Source organism: Sciurus carolinensis, chromosome 17 (assembly GCF_902686445.1).
Source record: "Sciurus carolinensis chromosome 17, mSciCar1.2, whole genome shotgun sequence".
NCBI classification, from domain to species: domain Eukaryota; kingdom Metazoa; phylum Chordata; class Mammalia; order Rodentia; family Sciuridae; genus Sciurus; species Sciurus carolinensis.
In genome coordinates, this window is record NC_062229.1 from 61,168,617 (window position 1) to 61,186,128 (window position 17,512).

General features: G+C 40.6%; 1 protein-coding gene across 18 annotated transcripts in view; it reads right to left on the bottom strand.

The window, feature by feature from the left end:
- The window catches only part of Cadps (calcium dependent secretion activator), a 488,152-nt gene that overhangs the window by 137,758 nt on the left and 332,882 nt on the right, over window positions 1–17,512 (bottom strand). For all 18 annotated transcript variants that reach the window (XM_047531270.1, XM_047531267.1, XM_047531269.1 and 15 more), the window contains 2 exons: window positions 12,866–13,002; window positions 9,266–9,453 (listed from right to left, as the gene is read on the bottom strand). In XM_047531270.1, coding sequence (XP_047387226.1) covers window positions 9,266–9,453; window positions 12,866–13,002 — 325 coding nt within the window. The remainder of the gene's footprint in view (window positions 1–9,265; window positions 9,454–12,865; window positions 13,003–17,512) is intronic.

Here is a 17,512-nt window from a genome sequence, read left to right on the forward strand (position 1 = left end):
TCAAATGCAGAACCACTGCTTTGGTCCTGCCTCCTGCTCTTCTGTATTTGCCTTAATTCCAGTTTTCCGCTCCTTTTCTTTGAGATACTTGGCAATCATCCCAATCAACTCTCTTTTGCTTAGATTATCCAGAATTAGTTTCTATTATTGATGTAAGTTCATAAAGCACATATTCCCTCCTTCCCCAGGCTCCCGATTTTACTAGAACCATGGATGCCTTTGAAACCTCGCTTTAGGAACAAGCACCCACGCCACGCCAACACAGCCGCTGGTCTCTGGTTCCACCTAACTGCACACTGGCTAACAACTCACTTCTTGTATATCATGATCCTGCAAACTCGAGACAATATGCAGGTCAAGCGCAGTCATTTTTGGAGCCTGGCTGAGGATGGGAAGGTCTCCCACCTGCAGGCCATCTCTAGAGCCCAAAGTGGGTCTCTCGGGCCACAGCAGATTATATCGCATCTGACACGGCAGGCATCTCTGGAATCCACCTTTCAAGTTTTCGGCAAACCATTTTCTCACTGTCCTTCACAAAGTTGACATTTTCGGCAGCATGATAGGAAAGATGTCACGTCGGCTGCTCTTCAAGTTCTTGTCACCGTGGTTAGCACCAGTTCTGTCATCTTCACTCTCCTCACAGTCCCCCATCTTGAGCCATGTCACAAATGATAATACATCTGGAGTTGCAGTTTTCTTTCTTTCTTTCTTTTCTTTTTTTTTTGTCAAACTGAAATTATCAGAACCCAGTTCCCCATTCCCTAGGTTACTGGTTTTGCAAACTATTTTCCCTTTCCCCTGAATGCTTCTGAGTTGAGCTTCCTAATTAATGCCTATTGTGGGAGATCAATTCAATCTAGCTAAATCTGAAGCTCTGAATGCAAAACATTTTGATTTTGATATTCAAAATTAAGCACTAACAAGGAATTCTGGCTGCAGTGTGTTTTAAAAACGATTTGACTTCTCTGGTTCATTAGATGGCGGCTGCACACCCAGATGAGTACACAGGGTTCCTAGCATTGGATTTTCCTGCTAGCATGGGTTTTGTTTGACATCATGCTGAAATCCAGGTCACAGAAACTTCTTTTGAAAGGTCAGGTGTCTTTTCGAGAAGGTCGGGATGCAAAATTAATTCCAAGCTTACAATGATTGTCGTCTTCTGATATTGCATCTATTTGGTGATGAGGCACAAATTCCAGGTGTGAAAAGAAATGCTGGAATTCAACAGAAGAGGAAGGAGCGTCTGGCCCGCTGCTCTGCATACAACCAGCTTTAAGCCTCTGATCGCTCCCAACGAGGGGTAAAACTCCAGCTGAAGAGGGAATGTACTTTCATTTCCAAATGCAAATGTCCACATATGTTGGTGAGGCACTGTAAACATGATATATTCTCTCTCTCCAAATGGATGCATGCCTGCAGACCGCATTATGGATCCATGAAAATGTCCTTAAACAAGCATGATAACTGAATCCTACTTGCTACTAAATTGTTCCAGAAACACGAGAGCTTAAAGGGCCAGAGTGGAACAGAATAGCTTACATATTCCTCTCAAGGTTCTTTAAACAGGACATTTACATCAAACATTCTTAAACTTTGACTTTTTTTTTTTTTTAAACATTTACTTCTCTTGGCAACTCTTTATCCTGACATTTTTTTCAGAGAACTACAATTGAATTTAATCCCATCATGGAATATTTCTCTTTGTTTCTTTCAAGCGGTTAATAACTACAAATTCAAGTTAACACCAAAGCTTTATCCTCTCAAAAGGAGACATTCCTGCTTGCTCATCTGGATGGTTTGTATAATCCTAGGTTAATTATAAATTATAATTAGGGCTCGCACATCCCAGAGTCACCACTTCATTATGAAAGCCAGCCTCACCCCTACCCTCTCCTTTCCTTCCAGTCTGTGCCCTTTTCTAATTATGCCCTGACGCCCTGGGGCTCAGACACGCTGCTAAAACAAATATATCAAAGTGTTTGTATCACGAAGAGTAAGACAGGAAGCAACAACAGGAAATTTCTACACCATTATGAGTGTTCGTTGTAGCTCTTTGGGGTTGGCTATTAGTCAATTTTTAGAAAGAGTCTTGGAGGGACCAAAATTCAACTGGTGAGGTTTGTTCTAACCTGTTCACAATTTAGCCAAATATGCAGTTATGACCCAACAGCAGGAGAGGGTTCATTCACCCTGTTATTAGACCAGAGCAGTTGAGAAGTTTCTCCCTAGTGAACAGTCATAAAGAATATAGATGCTGTTGGTGCAAAAACATTAATCAGAGGGACTCAGGGTTGGTCCAGATACTGAATGAAGTGAGAACCCAACAGATGATTTGAGAAATAATATAAAATACAGGAAAGCATGCAATTTCCAAAATTGCATGGATCGATTTGGATCGATTTCCAAAATTGGTACTATCAAAGATTTTTCCGTTTGGGGAACAAAAGGAGAAGGGATGGATTTCTTTATTCCTAGATAAACATATATAATTGGGCTTTACTTTTCACTCTGAAGACCCTCTGTTGGACAGAGTGGTAAGAACAGTAATATGTTTTGCTTTCTGGTATCACATCCATGCTTAAATTGGTGGGACCTCTAAAAATACACTTTCGTACCAATGATTTCAATGACCACGGGTTGAAGACACATTGGTGGAATTTTAGATGAAAGATGCACATGACTATGGACCAGAAAGACTGAGCAAATGGGAGTGATAATTCAGCATAATTTCACAAGATTTCATGTCTGAGTTGGAAAACCTGCTGTTCTCATAGGGGGAAGTTTCCTCCAGGAAAAGAGTCACATGGTTTAAAAGGAGACATGCTCCGAAGGGAACTTCCCTGAGGATATCTGAAATGCCTACTTTCATTTGAAATGTGTTTGGAAGTTTTCCTTCTTTTTCTTGCACAAACTTCCTATTAGGTGAAGTTGGTTCTTCAGAATCTAGACAGCAAGAATCACCATGACCAACACCAATATCTGTCCAGAGCCGGAGGGCCAACCAGAGATGTGCTCATGTTCACAGGACAGGAATGCCTTGCGGTGGCATGGAACATGAGGCTGGAATGTGGGGCTTCATTATTATGCCCCACCTGTGCCTGCCTGGTATAGAATGTGCTGCATTTAGAGATGGCTAAAACACAGTTATCCCTGCCACAAAGATTTTTTTAAAAATTTAATTTTATTGGTTCTTCTTAGCAGTTTTTGCTTTTCTCTCCAGGGTAAGCAAAGTTAAAAGGTACCAGACACAATACCTCTGACCTGTGTGTGTGTGTGTGTGTGTGTGTGTGTGAGTGAGAGAGAGAGAGAGAGAGAGAGAGAGAGAGAGAGAATGGAATACATATACATATATATATATATATATTATACATATATATATACATATATATATATATATATTATACATATATATATACATATATATATATATATATATATTCATTTACTGTTAAATAAACATCCGCAAGAAAGAAAAAACAAAAAGAGCCATTATGTGACATGAACTGAGTGAGGGCCAAAGGCTGGAGTAGGGACACAGCAAATAAATCAAGTGTAGTGGTGCAGGGGAGAGAAGATAGAGACCTAAACTATGGTCCTGGCAAAGGAGACAGGAAGAAATGGAGGGACCTGTGAGGTACGCAAGAATGTTGATGGTGTGGGGATTGAAAGTGACCTGTGCAGAGAAAGGAGGAGCCCAAGGTGGCTTCTGAGTTTCTGTATTGGGCAAGTGGGTAGATGGAACCACTTATTTACTTATGGACCCTGCCGGAGTGACAGAGGGGTGAAGCAGGTTCTGTGTGACGGTTTGGTTACTTAAACCCTGACCCATAGGGTTCGCTTGGTTTCTGATCACGGGCAGCACTGTGGCTCCAAAAGCATCTCTCCAAAGAAGCTTTGGACACATTTGCAGAGATTTTTGAGAAAGATTTTTTAGAATGTGTGCCCTCTTACATCTGCTTGCAGACTCATTAATCTATGCAGCTTACTTTGGATTGGGGCGGTTGGCATTATGGATTTGTTAATTGCTGATACAATGTACTTTCTACGCAGGCCATATGTGAAGAGCAGCACTGGCATTCAAGAAAATGTTAAATAATAATGTAAATGAGAAAAATTTCCAATCCCAATAATAAAGGGATCCAAGGAACATTGACGCACCGTGCAGTCCTCGGAGCTGTTTGATTGCCTTGTCACTGTGGGATAGTGACCAAAGAGATGCTAATCTAAATGTCATCTAGAAAGAATACTAAAAATATTATGGTGAAAATTAAGTACTGCAACCTTAGGAGCTGATTTCAAAATGAGGAGATAGAGCAATTTACATCTGTGGATTCGATGATCGCCAAATGCAACCGGCTGAACATGCGCACATGTTGCTTTTCTGTCCCTCTCTCTTTTGAGAAAATGGGTTTAAAGAATTGGCCCAAACGAACATTCCCTTAATCAACGAGTTTTAAACTTTGTTATCTATTAGGATCATCTGCAATTTTAAATTCATGATGCGTAGGCCGTATTCCAGATTAACGAAATCAGAATCTCTGCAGATGGGGCCCAGGCATCTGCATTTTTTACCACCACCACCCCCAAAACAGGTGATTTAAATATACAGTCCAATTTAACAACCAAGTCCTCAAAGAGATGTCATCTGAAGACCAAATGTCTTAGAATCATGGGGCCGTATTAAAAGTACAGATTCCTGGCTCCATCTGAAACCAACTGAATCCAATTATTTGAGGATAGAGCCCAATACTTCGCATTTTAACAAACTCCTTGTGATTGGTGTGCATGCTAGGATGCAAGAACCACTGCATAAACGGAATATAAATAGGGGATCTATTACACTTTCAGATGAAAGAAAATCATGAAAGGAAAAAGGAAAAAATTTAGCTCATCACCTGGGAGTTGAATTTTTTTTTTTTATACCAGAAATTGACCACATGGGTGCTTCACCACAGAGCCACATCCCCATCACTTTTTATGCTTTATTTAGAAATAGGGTCTCTTTAACTTGCTTAGGGTCTTGCTTAGTTGCTTTGGACTCTTGATCCTTCTGCCTCAGCGTCCTAAGCCACAGTACCAAAAAAAAAAAAAAAAAGAACAGCCTCTGACATACAGGTCTTCAGAATTTTTGTGCTGATATAACACAAGGAGGAAGATCATTGAACTTAGGATATCTGGGTCATCATTTAAGTTTACAGATGCTTAGTGGCATCATCTGCAAAATTAATGTGAAAATGCCTAGCCTGGGAATTTGATAGCAAGTGAGAGAATGTTTGAACGTACTCTGTAAACTGTAAGGAGGTCACAGAACTGATACTGAATATTATGATTTCTTCACTTAAAAAAATGCAATGCAAACATGGATCCTGAAATACATATAAGCCTGTCAAAGTACTAGGGATAGTTTGGATAGTTTTTCATGGCCTGGCAAATAGTGACCAGGCTTGAGCAAGTGTTGCTTTTCAACACTGGCCATTTGCTCTCTTGCTCTGCCTAGATGTTGAGCCTTCGAAAAGCAGTACCTTGGACAGCAGCCAGGTCAGTTTCCTCTGAGGACTCCTGACCTCAGGCACCTATAACATTCTCTTACTGACTGCAAGTTACTGTTGCCTTGCAGTCTGACTCTCACAGGGAGACACAAACAGAAAGTGCACATCACCCACGTCCCTTTAAATGGTCATGAAGGAAATGGGTGATCACATGGAATTGGGGTTTTCTTGGACCTCCGCCATTGGACCTGCTCGCACTGATTGACACTGTGTTATGTGCCTTTAAAAACAAAAGTTTGCATTTTCATTTGCTCTGCTACAAGTGAACTGTATGTTTTCAGGGCTTAAATGCAGTGACTACATTTATACTGAAGCATAAGAATATGTGTCGGTGAATTTAGGGCAGCTTGGCAGTGCTAGGAGCAGAATCATTAGTTCTAAAACCACCACAACAAAACATTAAAGTGTCAATATTCATTTGGGGCGAGGATGGGGAAGGTAAAGGACACTTGGGTCACACTGGAAATAATAAGTGTTGTCTAAAAAGGAAAAAAAAGGTTGCCAATTTGCCAGTTTATCAGTTAAGAAGGAAAGAATCCCTGAAAGACACTGGAAATGGGACTAAGGTAAACAAACTTTTAGAACTTGGAAGTGCCTCAATATATATAAATGATTCTACTAACAACCATGAATTTAGGGATGGGCTTTATTTTGTGTCATTGTTACAAATCATTATTGAAGACTGAGGATGGGTCTCAGTGAAAAAGTGTCTGCCTCTTATGCTCAAAGCCCTGGGTTTGATCCCTAGCACCGCAAATAAATAAATAAAGATATACAACACTGCTTCCTGCTTTGTGTAGGTACCTGTGAGTAAATAATAAAAAAAATCATTATTTGAGACAGGTTTCATTTTCGGGAGATGATTTTGGAATTGAGGAGGGTTTGGTGAAAATGATGGAGAAGATATAAACATACAGGCCTATTTGATGCCAATCCATTTTATTTGCTCCTTCAACATAATTTCAAAATTACAAGCACGGGTGCCTATTATGAATGACTTGGTAAGGTACCAGGTCCCTAACTAGATGCCACTAAAAAAGCAATCCAACTCATAATTCTGTTTACATATTGCTCAATTAGTCTTTTCAATATGAACATGTTTTAAAAGTCACTGAGCACCTGACTCAAATTCAGTCCCAATGCACAATGTTCTTGCTCATTGCTAGAGTCTTTTTTTTTTTTAAACACACCATTGAAAACCCTTAAAGCAACACAGATTTCAGGAATACAGAAAGCTTGCTGTTTGCAGGGCAGAAGTGGTATCATGGATAGAAGGATGAGAAAGGTCACAGACAAGGCAAAGCCCAAGCCACAGCACATGTAACTTCTTACCTTTTGGCCTCCTGACTCGACTGGATTTTGGACTCTTTTCTCCTTTTGGATTCTCTTTTGGTATCTTTTTTAGTCTCTGGTTCGGGTTGGGAGGGAGTTTTGCTTCCTGCAGAGTCTGTATTTGACAGCAGCCCACTAAGGTACCCATGCATTTGTTGACTTTTGTGAAGGGGTGGTTGAATAATGAGGCATGCAGTGTGGCCAGCCATAGGAGAATCAAGAGCACGCAAACATGCACCAACAAAAGAAAGAAAAAGAAGGATGCATCAAAAAGCAAAAGCAAATGCATTCAAACTAAAATAATAAGCAAAAAAAAAAAAAGATGCAAACTTGCATAAGGAAAATCAGAACTGAAAAGAAAATAAGAAATCCAAAACTGTTTCCATGACAAGATGTATAAACCTAACTGTGAATCAAGTGGCAGTCTTACAATATGAAATCCAGACAATGTGTATCATAATTCATGATGATGTTTACCAGGGAGTTTACAAAAACACTTCATTATTTTATAACACTTTCTTATTCAGTAACATATGTAGAATACAGTGTGACAACCCAGAGAATATAATGCAACTTCTCTCTCTCTCTCTCTCTTTTTAAAGAATTCAGTCCAAGAGGCTGTAACAGATAGTCATCAAAGTGTACATATTTATAAAAAGCAGAATTATGCACAGATACACCCCAGGTATCAGAGTTTTCATGAGTATCTTTTATGCAAATAAAAGGTCACTGGCGGTGCTATGGAATCTTTTAACAACAGGAGTTGAAGGCACCCCTGTTGCCTGTTAAATATTCAAACCTCCAAAGCTATTGTTATCCAGTTCTAAATGTTGAAGTTATGTTTCATAAAAATCTACCAGCTCTGGAGAAAGGAAAAGCAGAAAACAAATCCAACTGATAATTCAGAGTTGTATTGCTTGCAAAGATGAGCACAGACTCAGATCTGCTTTAAAAGAAAGGTAGTCAATTCTGGATTCTCCCCCAGGCTGGATTTCCCTGAAGCAATGTATTTTTCCTCTAAGGCTGTTTTCCCAAATCCACTTGCTCTCCCCTGGGTGCACCTCCCCTGGCTATTGGTTGGGGTGCTTTGGGATACAGTAGGCTTTTCTTTATACTAATGTGACGCTATGTACATTGGGATGTTAAACTGGCTGTGGCAGCGTGGAAATTTATTCCATGTCTCCAGAGCCAAATGGCAATGTTCTTAAATTATTTGCTTCTTTGCATTTTTCAGAACATGGATCTTTCCTTCCAGGAGCTGGGCAAGGTCTAAAGAAAGAGAGTACTTAGTACGGAGTCAGGAGACTTGACGTTCTGGTCTCATCTGTAAAATCTATAATGTGACTGTGATCTCTAAAGCTCTTCCCACCTCCGCCGGTACGTGGTAAGTGTGTCGGCATCTCAGTCTTCCGGCTTTACCTAGCTCGCTTCAGCTCCTGCAATGTGCTCGTCTCCCTCCTTGCCCGGGACAGTTGTACATGCTGTTCCTTTTGTCTGGAACCACTCAACTCCTACACATGCTGCAGTTCTCAGCTCCAGCATCATTTCCTCAGGGAGGTTCCCTCCCCCCACCATCCTGCCACCCCATCTGAGTCATGTTCCTGATTCGATTCGACTGTGGAATTTCCTTTTTTCTCCTGAGGACCCTTCTTAATGGAACTCTGCCCTTGTTGGGTGCTTCATTTTTACTCATTGATCCCGAATGTGTTCCACAGAGTCTGACACTAAGTAATCACCCAACACACCCAGAAAGAAGGGACAGTGGTAACAACAAAGGCAAACATTTGTTAAGCTCTCGCCAAATTCTGGGCAAATTGCTGAGCTTTTTAGATCCTCTCGTGCCCTCTCAACAACTCTATGAGGATGCTATCATTTCCATTTCACAGATGAGAAAACTGAACTACTGAGGGGTTATTATCCACGAGGGTCATTGCTAGTGAAAAGAGGAGCCATGATTTGAACTCAAATTGGTCTTTTGTTTTTAAAAATTTTTTTAGTTGTCAATGTACATTTATTTTGTCTATATGTGGGCTGAGGATCGAACACAAGGTCTCACACATGCCAGGCAAGCGCTCTACCACTGAGCCACAACCCCAGCCCTCAAATTGGTCTTACTTGGGAGGTCACCCAAGAAGTCCTGTTAGCCATTTCTTACAGGTTTTCCAAGGAAGAAGAAACTAAGTTAGATCTTTGTGTTCTGTGTGTCTTGGGTGTGCACGTGGTGTGTGTGCGTGTGTGTGTGTGTGTGTGTGTGTGTGTGTGTCTGTTTGCCACTGAAGGAGTGGGGATGGGCAGAGAATTAGGGATGGTTGCAAAAGCAAGACCAGCCACAAATCACGGCCAGTTCCTCTTTTCTTCTGCTTTTTGATCGATGTCACGCTTACCTGTTCCCGTGGACATGGGATGCACAGAAGGCAAAGCTGTAGTGAAGAAGGGTGGGGTCAATCATGGCGCCATTTTCCGCCCGTTCAAGCAGGTCTCTGAGGTAGCAGAGATGCCGGTGACACCCTCGCACTCCATTTCGGGCGCAATACTCGTCTAATACGAACACCTGGCCAGGACTGAACCAGCCCTGTGGGGGAATAAAGGGAAGACTTTCTTTTAAATACAGGTTGTTTCCTAGAGAACTGACAGAGTTGCCAGGGGTTGGGGAAGGGGATCTAAACCAGCTTTCTGATTGCTTATGACTGCTGTGCTACACACGTCATGTGTGCTGTGAGTTTTAATTCTCCCCAAAGACCTATAACATGGATTCTGTTGTCCCTCGTACTTGGACAGGGAAGTTGAGATCAGAGAGGATATGGGATTTCCTGGTAAGCAGTAGAGCTGTATTAGCAGATCATAGCCCAGGACTCTAACACCAGACCATGCACCTCGAATGGGCTGAGCAAAATCTTGATGACCAGTAAGAGAAAATCATAACATGAATGCCTTAAATTAGTTAGTGCTTTATGCTTTTCTGTTGAGCTCTCTAGCAACCATGTGAAGTATATATGGCATGCTAATTTTCATTTTAAAGGTAATGCAATGGAAATTCTGGTCAAGTAACTCATATAGATAATACAAAGCAAACAGGACACAAACCTAGTTCTATCTTATTCCAAGTCTTCTGCTTCTCCGCTCTGCAACATGAAGGAATATTAGAGTTGCCCCACATATATCTTGGGGGCCTCATTAATCCTTGCACTTTAGAAGAATTTTTTAAAAATTTCAAATGAAGTTAATAACCCAATTCTCTAAAGAGATAGTATGACTAAGTTTTGCAGTTGTAAATCAGAAATGATTCAGTTAAACTGAGAGGAACTTCCTGTATCCTGGTTTACAGTGTTTTTTTTTTTTTCTTTTTGGTTTTTTCTCTTGGTAATTGTTTTCTTATAATTTATTTGCTCTAAGACCAGTTGAAACTCTGCTATCAAAGAAAATCCAGATGCAGTCTCTGATTTAGACATGGTGGCATGATGGGATAGAAATGACTACCTCTGTCATGGGTTTAAGGAAACACGTACTCAGAAAGGACAAAAACATGTGGTTCAAGGTCATCCTTGGGGCTGAGCCTGAATGAAATCACATTTTCTGATTTCGGTGCTGTCCGTAGCAAGAAATAAAGCAACTCAGGGGGAACTTTGTAAGTTGGGGATTTAGGACTGTTTTAAATCTGAACTTCATTTTACTTTGAAGGTCTTCTCTGGGTTGTATTTTGAATGTTGCTCCATCTTGGGAGAGGAAGGGCAAGAGGAGAAAGAGACTAGGGGACGGGGAGAGGACAGAGAAGTGTGGCGAAGGGGGCCTTTGCCACACTCCAGGCTTGTATTAGGGATCTAGGGAATCTTCGATTGACAACATGCAGCTTAGGGATGCATCCAACGAAAGACAGCATCTTTCCTACTTCAAATTATAAGTTACTGCAGAGGGCGGGAGAGTAGTCGAGGCAGTGAGCTGCCCCTATAGGCAACTTCTTTGCCACTCCATCTGCTACCCCAAATGCTAAATCTTAGAAACAACACTGCTGTGAAAGATTAAAATATATTTTCTACGACTCAGATGACACCAAGTCTTTTGTAGATGCCAAAATAGCTGCTTTGAAAAGAGTTGAAGAAATATCAATTAGGAACTGAGTCGAAGACACAGAAAAATTTATGTATCCCTGCTGGTCGGTCTCCAAAACCAACTGAAAAAAAGACTGTAATAATGAGAAAATGGAATATATAGAAGCGGGAGATAAAGTCCTTTTAATTTCTGTTATTTTCTGAAACTCTGGAACGATGATTAATAGATACAGGTATACACACGGGGGAAGGAGACTCTTTTACTCTATTCATAAATGATCTCAGATTTTCGACCCTGTTTTTTAAGCTGATAATGACAAATGGAAACAAGCTTTCATTTCTGGTTTAATTTTATTTTTAAAGGGCATTTGCTAATTCTCCTTCGTGGTAAATTTCCAAACAAAAGAAAATTGTTTTAAATCGTGGCAGTGTGGGAAAAAAAAACTGGAAAATTATACACTTCAAAAAAAATCCCTCAAGAGAATGGGAATTATACATAACAGAAATGATTTAAGTTCAGAGACACATTCTTACAAGTTTCATAAGTGCAATTTATAATTACATAATTGCAGTTTATAATTTATAAGCTACATAATGGTAGGAAACACATTTGAGAAAAATTGCCTTGCAATGCTAGGTAAACTTTTTTTTTTTTTTTCCTTTCAGTAAATTGATGTGTTCTTTTCCAATTTGGCAAAGTTCAGTGTCTTCTGATGAAGGGATTCTAAACCTGAGATAATCAATGTATCATTTATGAGACATAGATTAATAAATTATTCCACAGAATTCCATTTCTATTTTTAAGATTATTTTATCCTCTATTTTTTTTATATTTTGGCTTCTGATACCAAAAAAATGGAATTTGAAATATAAATTATTCAACATACAGTTAAGATATAGGCATATAATTCAGAAATTTAGATATGTAATTTTATTACATATCTATTAATATCAATAGTGTGTTCGCTTGCTTAGTTAATTATATAATATTAATACTATGAAGATACGTTGACTTCGGTGTTTGGATTTAGGGTTGAGAATTTTCCTATGTATAAAGTCATTCATGTCATTTCCCCCTCATCTTTCCCATCTATAAAGTGGGATTCATAGCATTTACCTTTAAGAAACGAAGTAATAATTGAGGGTTTGCAGAAGGAAGTAAACCGAGTCTTTTTTAGGCTTTTGAATTTGATAGTTGAAAGCCAAAAATGTATCTCCAGAAATCCAAAAGAGACATAATAGCATTCCCTTGAATTTAACTAATTTAAACCTAGGTTTAAAATAGGATTTTAGAAAATGTTGAGACTCCTGCTGGTTAGCTGGATTTCCAAATTTCTAATGCACCATAAAAAATTCCCTCAAAGAGTGGAAAAATAAAAAGACTCTGAATATTATGAAGAAAAAAAAAAAAAAACAAGGAAAGACACCCAAACAAACAAACCCAAATCAATTAGGCTTATGGAGAGTGGAGTGTATTTATGAATCCTTTCAATTTTTAAAAGAGACACAGTTAAGAGTCTGTTTCTTTTCGAGATAGGAGCACCAGGTCTGGGCTATAAGAAGGGAGGGACATCTTAAACTCTAAAACAGGGAGGCAATTTCTGCAAGTTCTCCAGTAGCAGGTGCCAAACTCGATTACCCCCTCCGGAATATTTCTCATGTAGCAGCTGAATAGGGGGGGACGCTAAGATGGGGAGGCAGGGGACTTGGACGTGTCTCCTCTGAGAACTTCCTCCCGCTCAGTCTTGTTTCTTTGGTAAGTTAAACTATCTCCACCCCGGGGGAAATGGAGAACACATTTGCAATTGTTAAAGCCATTCCTTGTGGAGAAAAGAGCTTCTGACATAAAGGTAGAGAAAGATTTCATTTCAGAAGAGAAAAAAAAAAAAAAAAAAAAAAGCTATGTTTAAAGTGCTGTAGACCAAAGAAGATACTTGCCAGGCAAGAATAGGAATCATTAAGTCTGTGATCCAAAGTAAGGCGCTGTACCATCTCAAAGAGGGAAGCGTGGTCAAAGTTACAGGGGTTGGAAGAGATAAATTCATCCATGCCATGCTTTTGGGCTCTATCTGCGTCTGTTCATTTATACATGTAGAGAGAGACACAATTTAGAGAAACACATCACATTTTCTTTGACATTTCAAATACACAGGAATTCACTAGGCATTACAAACATTAGCTGCTTCCCCGTTACCTCCCACCAACATCCCAAGAGATATATATATATATCTATTTACCTCCCATTGTCAACTTGCATCACTTACTGGTTAAGTTTACTGCATTTAGGCAAATAGATATTGGCATCAACATGTTTATCAAATGATCACAATGCCAGTGCATTCATGTTCTTTAAAAACTAAACACGAGACTGGAACTTCGCCTGCATTCCACCAAACACTGAAAGCAGATCGGATCTTTGCTAAAATAGCCTATTTAGCTGTGTAGGTTTTGAATAGATTCTGCCATTCCAGCGGTTATGTCTACAGCAATTTCTCTACAATTATTGGGTTTCTCTGGAAAAAAAAAAAAAAGGGGGTTTATGCTGATTTTCAGCAAAGTGACAAGATTTGGGTCCTCCCCTTCCAAATCCCCATTGCCAATTTGGTGTAGCAAAAAAGGTTTGAGTCCCCGCCCTCCAAAATTAAAAACTAAAATAATTAAAAGAAAAAGAAAAAAGAAAAAAGAAAAGATTTCTCATTGAAACCTGGAGGGTAAGCTAAATGGGAATTTAGTTTGAGACAGCCAAGGGCATTACTTTATAGTGTGCTTAGTCTGTGAGCAAAGCTTATGAAAGAGACAAACAGAAATTTACTCAGCGAGGGCTATGATCTGCCGTTTATTGTGAATTAATCGTCTCAATGTATTCACACTTTTCCTCACAGGGCTGTAGGCAAAACCTCCTAAGGGCTAACTAATTAATCCCAACACATGGAACTAAAATATACTACCCTAAACTGGCAAAGTAACTCGGAGAATTCAACTGGAGGGCCACCAAGCAACTCGTAAGGAGGTGGGAATGAAGGTCTTTTACGTTAGAGGAAATCGGCTCGTTCCACCTCATCTTTACTCGGTCTCCTGATATGCAGACTACGAAGAAAAATAATCTTATATCAAACGGAGCAAGATTTTTATTCATCTCCTGGGATGCAACATTTTACTGGAATACGGATGGGGACCTGCCAGGAACTAGCAATATTATCAGGGCAAGGGGAAAATCAATTTCTGACTTGGAAGGGTGTTTGAAAAATATTTTCATGAGTGGCCTCTGCTTCAGGCAATTGTTTTCCTTTTTTTTTTTTTTATTTATTTATTTTTTTATTTCTATCTCTCTCTCCCATGCTTGGGGTATGGCTATAAGCTGGGTGACAGTGACAGCGTGCCTCTAACATGATTTCTCCACTTACTGATTTGGGGTATTGTTCAAACCTAAGTGCATGGTGTGTGAAATTTACACCCTCTTATTGTTAGATTTTTAAGATCGTCTGTCATATTTCAGAGAAGCGGCAGTGGTCAGTGTTTGAACAAGATGTGTTGTTTATGCCCAAGACACACAAAAGCCACGGTTTCCAGAAGGCAAGTTGAAGAATGTGTATTTTAACAGCCAAATCGCTCCATTAAAATGCTTTTGGAAGAGATATCGCATGTGCAGGAATTATATTAGAGAATCTGCGAGAATCGTCTTTGCTGTGTTAACTGCCTTAGATTTGATCTCAGGAAAAGGCTTTCCAACGGAGGTTGGGTGCTCTATCTGGGAGGATCCCTCCCGTTTTGTGTGTTGCTTGGTCTGGAAACATTTCTCCTTTGAGTCAGAATGGCCAGGAAGGTGGTGCTGGGCGGGGCTGGGCTGGGGGCCATCTAGTTGCTTCTGGTGCCTGGATGTGCAAGCTTCTTAACCCTGCTCCAACCTGAGGTCTCACCCGGCATGAGGACCCTGCTGCCATCTAGGTGGCTCTTCTCCATCTCTTCTGACAGATTCTGTCTTCTGCCCTCTCCCCTCTATCCTGTGTGTCCCAGGGCAACTTAATTCAGGAAAGAAACTCAGCGTGGGGTGTGCATACATTGCTCATCCTGCTACGTCCTCCTCCACCCCCTGCCTCCCCGTTTTAACAGACAGATCAGGCAGTTTGGCTAGCAGCGGCTTCTTGCTCTCGGATTTCACGGAAGAGGCTGCAAGCTGACAAATCCACCGGGGCCTCACTTTGCCAGTTTGGCTCGGCTAATTTATCGCTCTTCAATGATGATGGTACAACTGGTCATTTAGCTCAGAGAGAAGGAGCCTCTTCTGTAGCTGTTAAAAATATGGCACACGTTTCAAGTGTCTTGCTCTTTGTCTATCTGTTAAACCTCTTGAAAACTTTGCTGGTGACCTATTTTGCCTTTCTGACCACTCAGGAAATAGATCTGAGAAGACAATTTGGCTCTTGTAGGGAGACCTGGATACAACCCACTCTGCCCACCCTAAGGACTCCATGAATACAGCCTCGCCACGCTAATACTTGCCTAAGACTAAAACACGATTTTCTTTTCTATTAATGTTTCAAACAGGCTTACAGAAAAATATGTCTCAAATCTGCATGTTGTTTTTTTCAGATAATGACTGTTGAAATAAAACTTCCTGCCGGATGCCATGGCGCATGTCTGTAATCCCAGCAATTTGGGAGGCTGAGGCAGGAGGATCATAAGTTCAAAGCCAGCCTCAGAAATTTAGTGAGACCCTAGGTAACTTAGTGAGACCCCCATATCAAAATAAAAAGGGTTGTGGAGGTAGCTCCGTGGTTTAGTACCCCCGGGTTCAATCCCAAGTATTTAAAAAAAAAAAAGAAAAAGAAAAAGAAAAGAAAAGAAAGAAAACTTCCTTTTCCCATCCTTCTTTCTTTTTTCCTCCAGATTCACGTGGAAAATGAACCTGAATCGAGGAGGTCTGGGTTCCAATTTGAGCTCCGTTTTTAAATAGCTGTCAGGTGCTGGTTGAACCGTTCTTCTTCTCAACCTCGGTTTCCTTGTGTGTAAGAGGAGTTGACCTTTCAGTTCTCCTTCTGCTGTCGCAGACTGTAGTTTAATGATCCTCAAGATACTTCGCATACCTGGGCATGTGGGGGAGCTGAATGCAGCAGAATTTCCAGGAAGCAAAACGAGCAGCCCCTGAATTTTTGCTTTCACAAAACTATCATTTACTCAGACTTAGGCTTATTATCTTAATTGTTCCAGTAACTCAAGAGTATTTAAAGGGTGACTGGTTCCTGTGACATCTTGAAGATTTCTCTGAGCTTATTATAATCTTAAAAAAAAAAAAAGGACGGGAAGGCCAGGAATGCTATTTTAAAGTATCAGTGAAAGGGATCTGATTGTTATTGCTAAGCAGGGATTTCAGTATTTTTTTTTTCTCCACTATATTCTTAGCACCTAGCGTCATACTCAGCACATAGTAGGTACTTTTGTTTTTGTTTTTGGTACCGGATTGAATCCAGGAGTGCTTAGCCACTGAGCCATATCCCCAGCCCTTTTTTTGTATTTTATTTAGAGACAGGGTCTCACTGAGTTGCTTAGGGCCTCGCTAAGTTGCTGAGGCTGGCTTTGAACTGGTGATCCTCCTGCCTCAGTCTCCCAAACTGCTGGGATTACTAGTAGTAGGTCCTTGATAGATATTTGTTAAAACAGGGAATTTATTTCATCAAAATAAACAAATTCACCCTATCAGTAGATGTTTTCCATCTCATGATTTTATGGAATATTGCTATATTAACTTTCTTTGGGAGCAGTGTATTTGCTAGGAGTCAGATAGCAAGGAGTTAAGTGGGAGAGCACATCACAAAGACTGGAGCTGGAGGCTCACTCTGCCATTACCGGTATGTGATGTGAGGCAGGTGCTTAGTGTTTCTGAGCCTCCTTGTCCTCGTGGGTAAGTGGAAGACAGTGTTCAAGCCTACTGTGGAGAGTTGTTGATGGGCTCTCATAAGAAGTGCCTGGTACTAGCTGCTCAAGGAATGTTAGTTAGGAGTAAACAGGCAGGCTTCTCAGTGCTTGCAAGTCACTTTGTTAAGTTGCTCACGAGCCAAGGATGACTCTGCCTTTATGGCTACTGTTCCATCTTTCCTTACTTGAGTCATTTCTGGGAAGCTGATGTCTTTCCAATCTCTCTGCTTTGTGGTTGTGCTCTGCCCCTGCATAACCTAAGCCCATGTCCTGCCTCTGAGTTGTTGCTGGGTTGTGTTCCAGTTTCTCTGGGATGAAGGCAGGGGCACACAGCCGAACACCTTGGTAGATCATAGGTTCCTCGAGGGCCGTTTCCCACCTGGGGATTCCCCTGCGAACTTCTAGAAGAGAGAGTCCTCAGGAGGTGGTTATTAACTCACTGACTCCGACACCTCTGTTGCAGACAACTTCTCATTGGCTTTATTAAGGAGCCACACACATGGGGATTCAGATGGTATCTTGTAAATCCAAAAGTGGGAACATGTGCTCTTAGGGGGAAAAAAAAATCTTATAGAAGGAAACAGAATTCTAGGTGCAGGTGTCTTTGGATACCATTCAGATTGTCTGCCTGTGTCTCCATACATGTCTAGGACCATATGCATTGCATATGTT